Consider the following 15,776-nt stretch of genomic DNA (forward strand, 5'->3'; position numbering starts at 1 on the left):
AACTGTTCAGCTCACTGAACATGGGTGAAATGCCAGTTACATACTCATCATTGAGCTAAGCATTGGGGATATTTGTCATATTAGCTTGGCCAGTTATGACATTACAACTTGCATAGTTGTCATGTATTTTAAAAAAGTTTTACTGTTTGGGGAATGTTTCTTTTTAAGTGAGGTTAAGGTAAAATTCCCAATTTTATACATATGCAAAGAATATAATTGTGCATAAACTAAAAATGCCAAGTATCTCATAGGTAATAGCTTAATTATCGACTCAGTGTGTGTCTTTATTCCCAGAGGCGTGTATTTTCACGTCCAATTTGTATCTTTCCCCTCTAACTGTAACCTTGCCCTATTGTATATTTGTTATCATGTTGGGAATCTTGTTAATATTAAATGAATACCATAAATAAAAGAAGGATTTCATTTTATTACATGACTTTTACCACAGGGTGTTGGTTGCTTTATTTCTCTCTTTTCTAGAAGCCTGTGACTATTAAAATTTATTCTTAGAAATGGTATGAACCATTCCTATCCTTTCTTTGCTTCACTGCTTCCACTTGGTGCAAGCTCGTAGGGTCCTGGACCATGTTTCTTGGTATTTACAACAGTAGATCGCAAGCACAGCTGTATGGCGGAAGTCACCTTGGAAAGCTCATTTAAAACGTGAATTTCATGTCTTCTTTCTGCCTTCCCCAGCTCCCCCAATCAATCTAGTAGGTCTGTGCTGAGGCCCAGGAATCCGCATTTTAACAATCTGGAGATTCTAATACAATATGATCTTTGTTTAAGAAGGGTATTTGTATCAGAAACTCAATTGCTATAAACAGGAAGAGGAGCTGTTATGTTAACTAGAAGTTGGGGAGTTCTGAGAACTTCCATCTCTTGAGTGGTGATGAGCGGAACCATTTTTTCTCTCCTTCCAGTCAGGTTTAGTGTGTTTGCCCTTAGTCAGCTCGCACTTGCTCTGAGTCCACAATGTACACTACGGATGTTGCTGTGTTTGAGCTCACACGTCTGTGACACAGGCTCTTAAAGAACAAATGAGCTAGTGTCAGTGAAGTATCAATACATGATGAACAAAAAGGAGAGTCAGACTTATGTCACAGAAAACAAAGGATAGTTGCTTTTATGCTACTAATCAAAACCAGAACTTTTTTTCTAGGCTTGTTCTAGCTTCATCTGGAAAGTGAACAGAAGCATTTCTTGATGGCATAGTACAGACCCTGACACTTAGCATATAATCACATTTAATTACTCACATGTTGTATAGTCTACAGTAGCCACTGCACACATACCAGTCCTTAGCATTCAGCAACAACAAAAAGTAATTGCTTCCACTCCTTGGCCAAACAGGTCCATTGACCCAATACCAAGTATTTTGTGTGTCTTACTAGACATCTTGCCAGACTTCTTTATAGGGAAAGACACTGACCCAGCTAGACTTGGTGCTCCCATCTCTTGAGAATCAACTGTTTCTTACATTTAATCATTTCACATATCCTATTCTGCAATGACACTTAGCCGGTTTGTGGTCTGATTTGGTGAGTATTTCAAAGAACTTGAATTTTTGGAATATGAAGACATGTCCGTGGGTAACAGGAAACTGACTGTCTTTGTCTTGTCCCTATAGGAAGCAAAATAAAGGGAAGAAAAAGACTTTTTAGTGAGCCTTTATACAGAACATTGATGATTTTTCCCCCAATCACCAAATATTGTCTACAGTGTTAAAAAGGTCACTTAAAAATATATCATGGTATTTTTTAAGTTGTTCAACAATGATATAAGTATATATATTGGAATGACCTTTTAATTAAACCCAAAGAATAGTGTGGATAAAATAAAAACTTAAAACTATTGAGGGAGAGACTATGGCTGAGAAATGATTATTAGTTTGATGTTCAAAGTAGAAGACTATTTCATTGTTAGGCAGAGTCTCTTGCTTCAAATCTCTTCAGCTCACGAAATGAAGTAGAAACGTGAGGCAATTATTTTATAATCCAGATAAATATGCTCCCTTTGACTGTGAATTAACTGAATATCCATCATGCCTGAAGAGTAAAGGGGGTAAGAGCAATAGCCCCATGTTATCTGAGGGATTATATCTTTTCATTTTGCCTACTTCTCCTTTTACCTCTAAAATATTACATAGAATTTAGACGTTAACCAGGAGAAACTGCTCTTGGGAATAAATCTAAAGAACAGTGTTTAAAATGACTGCCTTTTCTTCATTTTTGTTCTCTTTTGTGGGAACAAAGAGGGTAGATAAGGCAATAATTTCACTGAATGACATTTGGTGGCTTGTGTCTCAGAAAATACAGCTGCACCTTTTTTTTTTTTTTTTTTTTTTTTTTTGAGACAGTCTCATTCTGTCACCCAGGCAGGAATGCAGTGGTGTGATCTCGGCTCAGTGCAACCTCCTCTTCCCAGGTTCAAGTGATTCTCCTGCCTCAGCCTCCCCAGCAGCTGGGATTACAGGTGCACGTCACCATACCGGCTTATTTTTATATTTTTAGTAGAGACGAGGTTTCGCCATGTTGACCAGGCTGGTCTCGAACTCTTTACTTCAAGTGATCTGCCTGCCTTGACCTCCTGAAATGCTGGGATTTCAGGCATGAGCCACCATTTCCGGCCAGGCCAGCTGCACCCTCTTTTGGGAGGAAGGCAGGCCAGCGCTTCTAAGCACTGGGATCGATAAAATAATAACAGCCACTGCCACTTGGTGAGCAGTCACTCAACCACCTCATTTACTCTTCACAAAAACTGTGAGGTCACTGCCTTTAGGATTCCCTTTTTACAGAAGAATAAACTGCGACACAGGGCAAACTAGTAACTTTCTCCAAGCCCACATTGTTTGTAAATGATGACAGAGGTGGAATTTTGGCTGATTCTCGAAGCTGCCTCCTTAAACTTCTTTCTGGATTTGGAAAAGGACAGAATATATTTATTGTAATGAATTTGGTTTAGCCTATCAGTACACTGAATAACATAACATTTCTAATTTTAACTGTTTATGTGGGCCCTTGTCCCTAAGCTTGTCAACTGAAATTTGTTTTTCTAAAACACAGGAAGAAAAGATCGAATTTCTATGTCAAAATTAAGGAAAAATTAAAATCCTATCTTTAGTTTCTGGAAAGCTTTGATTCTTAGAAATACTGACATTGGCATTATTTTGTAAAATACTTTCTTGGTATAATGGAAAAATTCACAGCAAATTAGGTATGTTGTCTGATATGATTCAAAAGTCAGTGCAAACAAATTGGTTCTGGATAAATATTTGTAAAATGCTTTGAAAGCTATTAGTAAGGAAATTAATTTCCCACATAATCAGAGGAATAATATAATGACATTTTACTAGTTAATTCCTGAGACTATAAAAGACATATTTAAAAAGGACTACAATGAAAAAATACATGCTCAATTCCTACTCAATAGTTCTAGTGGATTTCATGCCAATCCAGCTGTTGATTTTAAGCCAATACTGACTTTCTTGCTTTAATACAACCTTGCAATTGGCTCAACCTTTCAAATTAACTTTTACGTTAGAAATGGGTTGTGTTCTAAATAGTTCATTAGTTGGCAGCTTGGAAGTTGGAAAACATTTTACTTTAGAAAAATAATACCTTATAAATGTTGGTTAGGTTCCCATACTATTGTAGAAAATAATATAAATTGAAATGGAAAAACTAATAGTACTATAATTCTGAGCATTGTAGGTCTCTGAGAATGATTTAAATGCAAAAAATAAAACATGATATATACACCATATAATTTCAACATATGTGGACACAAGCTATCCATCTCAATGGTAGTTATTCAGGTAGTAGGATTATTTACTTTGTATATTGCCTCTATGTTTTGTAACTTTTTTTTTTTTTTTTTTTGAAACAGAGTCTCACTCTGTCACCCAGGCTGGAGTGCAGTGACCCAAACTCGGCTCACTGCAACCTCCGCCTCCTGGGTTCAAGCAATTCTCCTGTCTCAGCCTCCCAAGTAGCAGAGACTACAGGCATACACCACCACACCTGGCTAAGTTTTGTATTTTTAGTAGAGATGGGGTTTCACCATGTTGGTCAGGCTGGTCTCGAATTCTTGACCTCAGGTGGTCTGTTCACCTCAACCTCCCAGTGCTGGTGCTGGGATTACAAGTATGAGCCACCGTGCCTGGCTGTAACTTTTTTTTTTTTTTTTTTGAGACAGAGTCTTGCTCTGTTGCCAGGCTGGAGTGCAATGGCGTGATCTCGGCTCACTGCAACCTCTGCCTCCCAGGTTCCAGCGATTCTCCTACCTCAGCCTCCCAAGTAGCTGAGATTATAGGCGCCTGCCATCATGCCTGGCTAATTTTGTATTTTAGTAGAGATGGGGTTTCACCATGTTGGTCAGGCTGGTCTCGAACTCCTGACCTCAGGTGATCCGCCCACCTCAGCCTCCCATAGTGTTGGGATTACAGGCATGAGCCACCGTGCCTGGCACCTGACCATAACTTTTTTTATGATAAACATTTAGTGCTCTTATAGAACTGGAAAAAAATATATATATATATACACACACACATATATGTATATACATATACATATATGTGGGTATATATATACATATACGTGTGCGTGTATATATATATACACACTTTTTTTTTTTTTTTAAGGAAAAGGACATATCTCTGCCATTCTTCTGTTTTCCTTTGGAGACACGTGACCAATGGAACCCAATGGTTGAGTGTTCATTTCTTGTTTCCATATCCCACATTTGCTCTATAAATAAATCTTGTTGGCTCCACCTTTGATACACATCTAGAAATCACACCCACTGCTGGCATGCTTGGCAAAGGAATAATCACCTCTTGCCTAGATTATTTTATAGCCTTCAGTCTGGTCTCCTTGTTTTTGATATTGTTCTCTTAAAATTTTTCACAATACGGTTTCCAACCCAAGAGCTTTTTACAAAATGAAAAGAGCATGTTACGCACACAAATTTATTTAGAATAAATCCAGAGTCACTGGAATTGGGTGGAAGGCCACCCTTGGCTCTCTGCCTACCTGTCCTTCTGCTCACCGGCTTGCTCACTTGTCACACCAGGCTCCTGGCCTCTCCTTGAACACACTGGCCATGCTCCTACCCAGGGTTTCTGCATTTGCTCTTCTCAATGCCTAGAGAGTTCTCTCAGCCTTGATCAGGACTCACTCTCTCTCTGCCTTCTTTACTCCGATGGAAAGGCATTCTTTGGCCGTGGTATCAAACATTTCATCATGTTCCTCTAATCCTTCTTTATTCGCTTTATTTTTTGCTTTGGTACTTAACACCATCTAACATGATATACACTTTATGTATTTGCATGTTTACTGATTATCATGTTGCAAAGAAATAAGCTCCACATGGGCAGGGGTTTTTGACAGTTCACTTTCCTGCTGTATCTGCAGGGCAGAGAATCCTGCCCAACATGCAGCACACCCTCAGAATACATTTATTGAATGAATGACTGTAATAAAAGTATAAAAACCTAGACTGAAAAGATAAAAACCAATGTCATGATTACATTTGCTCCTGGGAGGACAAGGGAAAAGTTACATAACTTTCTTTCTTTCTTTTTTTTTTTTTTGATGGAGTCTCACTGTTACCCAGGCTGGAGTGCAGAGGCGCGATCTTGGCTCACTGCAAGCTCTGCCTTCCGGGTTCACGCCATTCTCCTGCCTCAGCCTCCCGAGTAGCTGGGACTACAGGCGCCCACCACCATGCTTGGCTAATGTTTTTTATATTTTTAGTAGAGATGGGGTTCCACCATATTAGCCAGCATGATCTCGATCTCCTGACCTCATGATCCGCCCACCTCAGCATCCCAAAGTGCTAGGATTACAGGTGTGAGTCACTGCACATGACCGCTCGTTTCTTCCTTCCTTCCTTGCCCGCCCGCCCTCCCTCCCTCCCTTCCTTCCTTTTTTCCTTCCTTTTTTCTTAGAGGCAGGGTCTCACTATGTTCCCCGGGCTGGTCTCGAACTCCTGGGCTCAAGGCATCTGCCCACTTCAGCCTCCTAAAGTGCTGGAATTACAGGCGTGAGCCACCACATTTTATTTCTTTTATATATAAAAACATCTGAAGCAAATGTGGCAAAACTTTTTGAATCTATTGGTACATGTAACATTAATTTCTGAATATTTCTGTATTTTGGAAGTTTTCAGAAGACATTTATTCTGGCTTTCCAATAATTTCATGATAAAGCATATATTCCTTAGCATTCCATGAGTGGCCTTTAATGATGAATTCTTCTCACTTCTCCATCCTCATTTATTTTACTACTTTTAGTTTCTCTCAAAGACATGACTTCTTCTATCCTCATGTCAGTTTCATTCTACTTGGGATGACCTTTCCATTTTTCTTTGGCTAAATCTAGTAGTCCTTGGTGACTCCAGTTACTCTTCCCTTTCTGCAAGGGAAACACAATTTTCATCCTGTTTTTGGAAATCCAAATAAAGCTGGCTCAACCTTTGTATCCCACATCCTGTGGGAAGTCCAGTGCCCTTTCCAATATTTACGAGAATTCCTACAGGCTTCTTGCTTATGGTTATCTCTTGATTTGCTTTTCTGCCACTGCTGAGTTCGATGGTGCTCTTGGTCTCTCAACAATCATATTTTTGCATTTTCTCTTTCCTGTGGTAAGCTAATAATCATGAGACCCAGGTCCCCTCCTCTTGATGTTCCTCCTTCTACTCACACAAGACAAAGACAAGTAGAGATCTTGCTGAAGAGTTAGGGCCTCACTGGGAGTTGGAAGGTAGGGATACAGAGTGTGGGAGAGAGGGGGCAGTGCACGCTGCTGCACAGTCGTGCAGATAAATTGGGGTTTGTGTTAGAGGACTTGACTCTAACGCTTCAGGAGCCACTGGCCAAGTTTCCCCTAACAGACCGTGGCCTGTTTTAATTTTTCTTTTGAGATGGAGTCTCACTCTGTCCCCCAGGCTGGAGTGCAGTCCCGGTGCCATCCCAGCTCACTGCATCCTCCGCCTCGTGGGTTCAAGTGATTCTCCTGCCTCAGACTCCCAAATAACTGAGGTTACAGGCACAGGCCACCACGCCTGGCTAATTTTTGTATTTTTAGTAGAGACAGGGTTTTGCTATGTTGGCCAGGCTGGCCTTGAACTCCTGACCTCAAGTGATCCAGCCAGCCTCAGCCTCCCAAAGTGCTTTCTTGACTTGTCTCATATCCCTCCTAATCTCAGGCTGTTCCAGCTCTCCAAATACCAATTCACATAGTTTGGAGAGCAGATTGGTTTTTTCTTTGTCTCTTGGCCCTTATGAGTTATGCCTAAGTAGTTTTTTTTTTTTTTTAAAACAATTCCCCTAAAGCCCACTAAGGCACCTGCCTCCACCAGAACAGCTGTTCTCAGAGAGGAGTTCTGCATTCAGCTCTTAAAGTAACTGTGCCTTCTCCCTGAGATGCACTTAATTGCAGTGGATAGTTTACTTGTGTGCCTTTGTCACTAAATGAGAGTTTTGAATGTAACAGCTTACTTTTGCTGAATCTTGTATCACCAGTGCCTGGCTTAGAATATGATCACTAATGCTTAATGAATAAATGGATACTAAGTTGTCCACTTGTTAGAGGCATCTATTAGAGGGTGCCATTTAACCTCAAATAAATTTGTTACTTTAAATTCCCAAAGTGGACATAGGTGAGATGGAAATTATTTATATGCTATTTGGTTTAGTTTCCTCCACTAGATAAGACTTCACTTATCCAGGGGAATGTCTCAGTAACCATCTCAGCATGTGCCTGTACACCAGCTTGAAGTGTATTGTACATTACCTGCAACCACAAACATGCTCAGGAGAAGATCTTTGGCTGGTACTATTGCTGGTGAAAGAATCTGTGGCAAACACCTTTTCTTCCATGTCTTGCTTCTTAATTGGAGAACATGCCAGTGACTTAAGTGTTCCCTGAGCTTCTAGAATTCCGCTCTTTGAGTGACTTTTCCCAGCTTTCCAGGGATCATTTACAGCAGATGAGCAAACTGATGATGAAATGGAATAGCGTCTGACAATCATGACATTGCCTGTACAAAAACATAAAATTCAACTTAAAAATATTCTACCCTAATGACACTCACAATTGAAAAATGATAGAATTTTATTGAAACCAACTAGACAGAACTATTGTTTCTCATTACTTTTTTGGCATAAAAGATATCCATTTGGCCGCACGTGGTGGGTCATGCCTGTAATCCCAACACTTGGGGAGGCCGAGGCGGATGGCTCATGAAGTCAGGAGATGGAGACCATCCTGGCCAACATGGTGAAACCCCGTCTCTACTAAAAATACAGAAATTAGCTGGGTGTAGTGACAGGCACCTGTAGTCCCAGCTACTCAGGAGGTTGAAGGAGGAGAATTGCTTGAACCCGGGAGGCAGAGATTGCAGTGAGCCAAAATCATGCCACTGCACTCCAGCCTAAGTGACAAGAGGGAAACTTCGTTTCAAACAAACAGACAAAAAAAAAAAGCATTCATTGATTTATTTTACAAATATTAATTGAGTGCCAACCATATGCCAGGATCTTTTTTAAAAGATGGGATGTGGTAGAGAACAACATAAAATTCCAGAGTACACCTTCTTATGTGGAAGACAGACAGTAAACAAACAATATATAATAGAATTCACATAGTAATACATTCTAGGAAGACAAATAAGGCTGATGAGGGCAAGGGGATAGAGACAGATGCAGGAAGATGTTCAGAGGCTATTTCAATTGTGTGGCCAGGGAAGACCTTTCTGAGAATACAGCATTAGAATGAGGGCTTGACATACATAGATAATAAAAAAAAGACCTTAAAATTGGGAGAACGTGAATCTTCCAGACATGCCAATTCTTGATGGCCTTCTTACTCCTGATTTTAGAAGAACAGGCTTATCCATAGTGTCTGATCACCTAAATGGCCTCAGGAATTTAACAGGTTGTTGCTAACTGGCCTATGATTGCATGTCTTGGCCTTAGTTGGGACAGTCGTTAGGAGGATGTCTATTGAATGAGAGATGAACACCAAGGAGACACATGGCAAAGAGCAAAGATGCATGGCTTGGGAAATTGGAGAGCCCCTGAAAGAGATGGAGAGATTTGTGGCTTTAGTTTCCAGGGGCTTCCAATTCAGTTTCTGTTCATAGTGTCTCCCAATAAACCCTTTCCTTGAGGTAAATCAAATCTTTCTTCTTCTTTTTTTTTTTTTTAATAACGAAAACATGTTGATTAAAAGAGCTTTATTTTAGAGGGTCTTGGTATGTCTGAATGCCAGCTCTTACACTGCATTAACTCTGATCTGGAGCCAGTCATTTAACCTCTACTTGGAGGTCTGGTGATTATCCAGCATCTACTTGCTTGTCCAGTGTTGTCCATGTGGCTTACAACACTGACCTCATGGGTTGTTTTTCATTTTCCAGAGCACTTTATGAGTGATTGTGGAATCTTCATTCTTTCTCACTGCAGCTTTGCCATGAACGAGCTTGAAAGTGTAAAAAAAAGCACTGCATTATGGGTAGGCTTTGCGAGTGCCAGAAGCACAATTATTTTTTATTTATGCTTGCTGGCCGCTTCTGGAAAAAGCAGACAGAAAATCATTATGGTTATTGCAAAAGGTGGAGGCTATTTCGGCTTTTTGTAGAACAGAAGACTGAATTGTAGGAGAAGTCTAGGGAGAGTTTAAGTTCAAATCTATCTGAAGTGATTAACTGCAAATATTATTCATAAATGATCTTTAAATGCTCCCTGTGGTCATGGTATATAACTTGTATAATTATCTAAAAACAGATCTGTGACTACTTACAAACATAAAAGTTTTTGTTTAGGATTATAAAACAATCCCTTGATACTGAATCGTAGGAAAACACAACAGGAAATCATGCTGATGATAGCAAAGTTAGGTTTATTTTCACTGGGGACCTACAGTTAATTTGGGAGTGATTAGCATATAGGCTCATTGTTCATCTCCATGGGTCACAAAGGGTCTGTGTCCTTTAGTTTCTTATTAACAAAAGAGAAAAGATATTCAACACAGCATCACAGGCTTATTAGAACAGTTTCAAAGATCACAGCCAAATGCAGTTTATTTGCCAGCAAAGGATGTGAGCAGAGAATCAGAGGTCCAGCAATGCTGTAGAGAGTTGTTTCTTTTATCTTCACTGCGGCAAATTGCTTCAAGGTTCCACAGGGCAAGAGGGGCTGGGAAACATCTCTGAAAGTGCTGGCTAGATTTCATATCTACCAAATATTTATGCACTATTACAGATGTTTCCATGAGCATTTATCCAGCAAGGATTCATTCTGAGCAGGCACTCTGCATTCTCAGTACATTCTATCACCACGCAGCTGTCTGGGCTGTAGCGTAGCTCTGTGTCCTCAGGTGACTTCAGGGGAAGTAGGGTTCTCCACTCACAGAGAGCCTCACTTCATCTCACCACACATACCAAGGAACACATGGAGGAACTTTTAGTTCTAAGTGATCCACTTCCAGGCCCTCCTTAATTGTTCCCTTTCTTAAAGGAGACTCATATTTCTGATTTCACATTATTCTTTCTGAAAGAACAGGTTTATGTATTTTTGTTTCCAAAAAAGGATTGGAGAAGTTGGATAAGATAATCTCTATGAGGCTTATATTCTCAACTGTAAATAAGGAAATTTCTACTGGATGACCTCCCTCCCTCCCTCCCTTCCTTCCTTCCTTTTTGATGGAGTCTTGCACTGTTACCCAGGCTGGAGTGCAGTGGTGCAATCTTGGCTCACTGCAACCTCTGCCTCCTGGGTTCAAGCGGTTCTCCTGCCTCAACCTCCCAAGTAGCTGGGACTACAGGCACATGCCTCCACGCCCATCTAATTTTTATATTTTTAGAAGAGATGGGGTTCCACCATGTTGGCCAGGATGGTCTCGATCTCCTGACCTCGTGATGCACCCACCTTGGCCTCCCAAAGTGCTGAGATTTCAGGAGTGAGCCACAGTGCCTGGCCTCTAACGTTCCTTTCTAGTAACAGATTTGTATGATTCAATTAATTATGAGTATGAATTTCAATTGACTTTGGCAATTGGTATTAAAACTACTGATAAAACTTATGCTCAAGTCAATATTTTTTCTGACATGTCCAATGATATTATGACAACATTTAGTCTCACTTACACTATCTTTACTCCTCTCAACAGCCCTGTGAGGTAGATTCCATCATTACCTCCATTTTACAGATGAGAAGAGTGATCATAAAAAGCTCTACATCACTCTACATTCATAGAATCACAGAATTTTGCAGTTGGAATAGGACTTGGAAAACTTGTAGCCCAATCCACTTACTTTTACACGAGGATGCTAAGATCTGAAAGTTTATGTGATCTGCCCAATGTTGAACAACTGTTACAAAACAATTAGGAATACAGCCCAGGTGTCTTCATGCTGAGGACAATGTTCTTCCTACTTATGTCACTTGCTATTTTAATAGCTCATAACATTTAAGAAACAGGTAAACATCATTTAAAGTAACTCAACTGGACTCCCAATTACAAATCGAAATCACATTTCTTTCTGTGTTTTATTTGTGCAATAAGCAAGGTTTCCTACAATTTTATCAAATATTTTTCACCAGTATTTTTTTTTGAGACAGGGTCTCACTCTGTCACCCAGGCTGGAGTGCAGTGGTGCACGCTTAGCTCACTGCACCTCAAACTTCTGAGCTCAAGGAATCCGCCCATCTCAGCCTCTCAGGCTCTCAAGTAGCTGTCTATAGATGCACGCCATCCTGCCTGGCTAGTTTTTTCCTGGCTAATCTTTTTCTTTTTCTTTTTCTTTTCTTTGTAGAGATGGGGGTCTCACTAGCATGCCTAGGCTGATCTCAAACTCCTGTCCTCAAGTGATCCTCCTGCCTTCACCTCCCAAAGTGCTGGGATTACAAGCATGAGTCACCATGCTTGGCCTCACCAATCCTTTTCAAAGTTAATGCTAACATTCTTACTGGAAATTACCACCCATATGCTGAAGAAGTATGATACCAATTGTGCGTTTAACTCTTACGAATATGTTCGAACCTCCTCTAAGCTTGATGATTAGACCCTGAGAATTTAAAGGGCAATACTCTGTTCTTTGAACAGTGTTAATACATGTTTTGAAACAGGACAGTTAGTTCTAAGACGCAACTTACTTTTCTCTTAGGATAAGTACCACAGATAATAGATTTGAAGGATTATTGTTTATTTTTGGAGTAAGGCAGTGGTTTTCAATGGTGGATGGGGTGCGATTTTGTTCCCAAGGCAACACTTGGCAATGCCTGGAGACATTATTGATGGTCATAACTGGAAGGAGAAGCCTGAATACTCCAGCATCTAGTGGTTAGAGGCCAGGGAAGCTGCTAAACACCCCACCATGCTCTATGACCTCTACGGTAATTATTCCGTCTCAAATGTCAGTAGTGCAGAGGTTGAGAAACCCTCAACTAAGCATATATTACAAATATCCACATCTTTATCTTCCCAGCAGGAGAATGTCTAACCTCCTTTAGTTCACTCTTTCACAGTTTTATTAAATAACCAGTAGACAGTTACTCAATCCAGAGTTGTAGTTATGAAAAGGGAAAAAGACCTGGATCGGAATCTGTTTTCAGCTTTCAAATATAGGGTCTCATATTAGAGAGACACATCTCTAACTGGGAGACCAAACCAGCAAATATGACCTGTTCCATTGTCAAGCTGTTCAGAACTTCTTTTTTTTTTTTTTTCTTTTTGAGACAGAGTCTCACTCTGTCGTCAAGCTGGAGTGCAGTGGCACGATCTCGGCTCACTACAACCTCCACCTTCCCGGTTCAAGTGATTCTCCTGCCTCAGCCTCCCCAGTAGCTGAGATTACAGGTGTGCACCACCACGCCTGGCTAATTTTTGTATTTTTAGTAGAGACAGGGCTTCACCATGTTGGCCAGGTGGTCTCGATCTCTTGACCTCATCACCCGTCCGCCATGGCCTCCCAAAGTGCTTCTAATTGGCAGTGCCTGAAGCTTTTGACAGATTATTTTAAGAGTTTTGAGTAATTATGTATATCAATTATTTTATTTGACTATGTTGTGTGTAGGCAAGTATTGACGATTTTAATATAGAGTGTATTTCTCACTCTGCTGATTTCTGACCCCATGTGTAATCTTCACAGTCAAAATATTTCTCGTAAAAGGTGAGAGATTTGGCTGGGCACGGTGGCTTATGCCTGTAATCCCAGCACTTTGGGAGGCCAAGACGGGCGGATCACAAGGTCAGGAGATCGAGACCATCCTGACTAACACAGTGAAACCCTGTCTCTACTAAAAATACAAAAAATTAGCCAGGCATGGTGGCGGGCGCCTGTAGTCCCAGCTGCTTAGGAGGCTGAGGCGGGAGAATGGCTTTAACCCGGGAGGCAGAGCTTGCAGCGAGCCAAGATCATGCCATTGCACTCCAGCCTGGGTGACAGAGCGAGACTCTGTCTCAAAAAAAAAAAAAAAAAGAAAAAAAGGTGAGAGATTTGATTTTTAGATTATATCAAACATTGACCCTGTATCTTGAAGTCTTCAATCTGGATAGCAGGCTGAATTATGTGCAGCATTCATTCATACAGGACAGTAAAGTTATTAGTAAAACATGGATAGGAAATAGTATCTGCCATTTGTTTTGCCTTCACCAGGTACAATACTAAGCATTTAATTCATATGACTGTAGTTAATCCTCACAACCTTGTGAGATAGGTACTGTAACACTTCCAGATGAAGAAAACAGAGATTAAAGAGGTCTAATCACTGGCTTAGAGACAAGTGGCTGAATGACAAATCATTGGCAACCATATTTGTTTACTCTGACATCCATTCCCTTATCTGGTGTGCATACTGTTCCAGCCTTATAAGTGTGTGTGCCGTTTGACATACACACATTCAATGTTCTATTATGCAGCATTTAAATAGTTGAAGTTAAAGAGGAAAAAGACCACAATGTTCCTAGCGTGACTGGTTTCCACAAACCTGTCTCTCTTATCTTTCCTAGCAAATATGGAAGAAGATTTAGTGTTGCTATAATATGTTGCTTGAAGATGCTAAAGGCATTTTTGTCTAGGGATTCAAAGGTAATCTACTAGGAGGAAAGGGATGAAACCCACCACTATTATTACCAAACTATACAGTTATGTGATCAGCACAATACACTTAACTATTTCACAATATTTGCAAAATGGGCACAGTCCAGAAGAGCTTGGAATGTTTGGGTACCTTGGTGTTCCTGCACTGCTGGTGCTGCATCAGGGGAAACGGCACCCTGAAGGGTTGCTGGAGATTGTCCTGGTGCTTCCTCCTCCCTTTCGTCTCCTGATTCTCCCCCTGAGCCTGAGGCCTTCTGACTACTTGCAGTGAGTTTCATCCGGAGGGCTTGATTCTCTTTCTCCAGTTTGTGGATCTCTGCTTGCATTTCCTGGATAACTCTCACGAGCTGGATATTAGCTTCCATTGCCTCTTCTCTTGTCACTCTGGTTGGCTTCTTTGGGAGAGACAAGTGGGCTTTTCCTCATGAGCCCAAAACACAGTCTACTCAATGGGTCTGGCTGATCCTGCTCATAAACCTTCCTGAACAATAGATGTCACTCTTCTCTGCACCATCTTTCAGCACCTGGAGGGTTAGGCTGCCAAGGGAGGTAAAGGATCTTCCATGAAGTATTCATTGTGGGTTTTGTTTTTCAAAACAGAGATTTTCTTTCTATCTTTTATTTCATGTCAATCCACAGTTCTAGAATATTGCTTTGCGTGGGAGGAGAAGAGAACACTCCACAAATTTCCAGTGAGGAACAGTTTCTTGTTTCCATCATGAACTTACCATCACAACAGCCACTCCGTCTTTTCTCTGTTGCCACTTCTGGGATCAAATGTTTCTCAGGATCACCAGCTGCCACAACTGCATCAAAATGGACATAGAAGAATTATGCCATGTCTTCTCTGTCAAATGTGCCGTAGTTCTGCATTTTTTTGCTAAATTATTAATTTTGACACTTATTAAGGAAGGGTAGTAACATTAATCACAGGGGTCATATGAACTGCAGGGATATTATTTAAATATGATGTGGTAATTAATGCCTAAATCCCTCAAGATAGGCCAAGGAAGGACAGATATTATCACTCCTCAGCAAGTTTCTATCTTACAAGCATTTTGCTATTATTTACTTATAGGATGTTTGCCTGGGCAAAGGCTGCCAGGGGTATTTTGGGAATGTAAGAAGATACAGGCTAAACATTAATCTTGAATGAGAGAGACACGTGACAATTACAGCTTTTGTTACCTATTTCCTGAAGAGGTTTCTTTGTGGGGAAATGAAAAGTACAAATCTTAAATAGCATATGCCCTGATAGCAGTATCTGCTTGGAAATTCAATTAATGTTTAAACATAAATAATCTTTTGCAATAGGGTGAAACTAATTAGAAAACTTTTTATGGGGACAGATTTTCTTTCACATTCATTTTTGTTTTTTCTCTCTCTCTCTGCGCGCGTGTGTGTGTATGTGTCTGTGTGTATTTTCCCGTCCTAATACATATTTGTTGATTGATCCAAGGCTGTTTAGATGGAAGGAATGACTGGAGAAAGTATTACTCCTTTTTTATTCATACAAATGTATTTTATATGTTTGAATTTTATGTTCACTAAAAAGTCAGTATATAAAAATGATGAGGGCATTTTGATATACTATTTATATTTGTATTTAACTGAATTTCAGTGAACATGTGCCACTCCAGAGGCTCTAGAAGTAGGTTGTAGAAATATGGACT

At 40.3% G+C, this 15,776-nt stretch overlaps 1 protein-coding gene across 1 annotated transcript; it reads right to left on the reverse strand.

The window, feature by feature from the left end:
• Nucleotides 1-1,424: 1,424 nt before the first annotated feature.
• LOC139357011 (coiled-coil domain containing 195) lies at nt 1,425-14,468 on the reverse strand. The gene is made up of 3 exons (XM_071072479.1): nt 14,234-14,468; nt 7,797-8,043; nt 1,425-1,624 (listed from the first exon to the last, which is right to left on the reverse strand). The coding sequence occupies exons 1-3, from the start codon at nt 14,466-14,468 to the stop codon at nt 1,501-1,503; spliced, it is 606 nt and encodes a 201-aa protein (XP_070928580.1). The 3' UTR covers nt 1,425-1,500.
• Nucleotides 14,469-15,776: the final 1,308 nt, after the last annotated feature.

Source organism: Macaca nemestrina, chromosome 11 (genome assembly GCF_043159975.1).
Source record: "Macaca nemestrina isolate mMacNem1 chromosome 11, mMacNem.hap1, whole genome shotgun sequence".
NCBI lineage: Eukaryota > Metazoa > Chordata > Mammalia > Primates > Cercopithecidae > Macaca > Macaca nemestrina.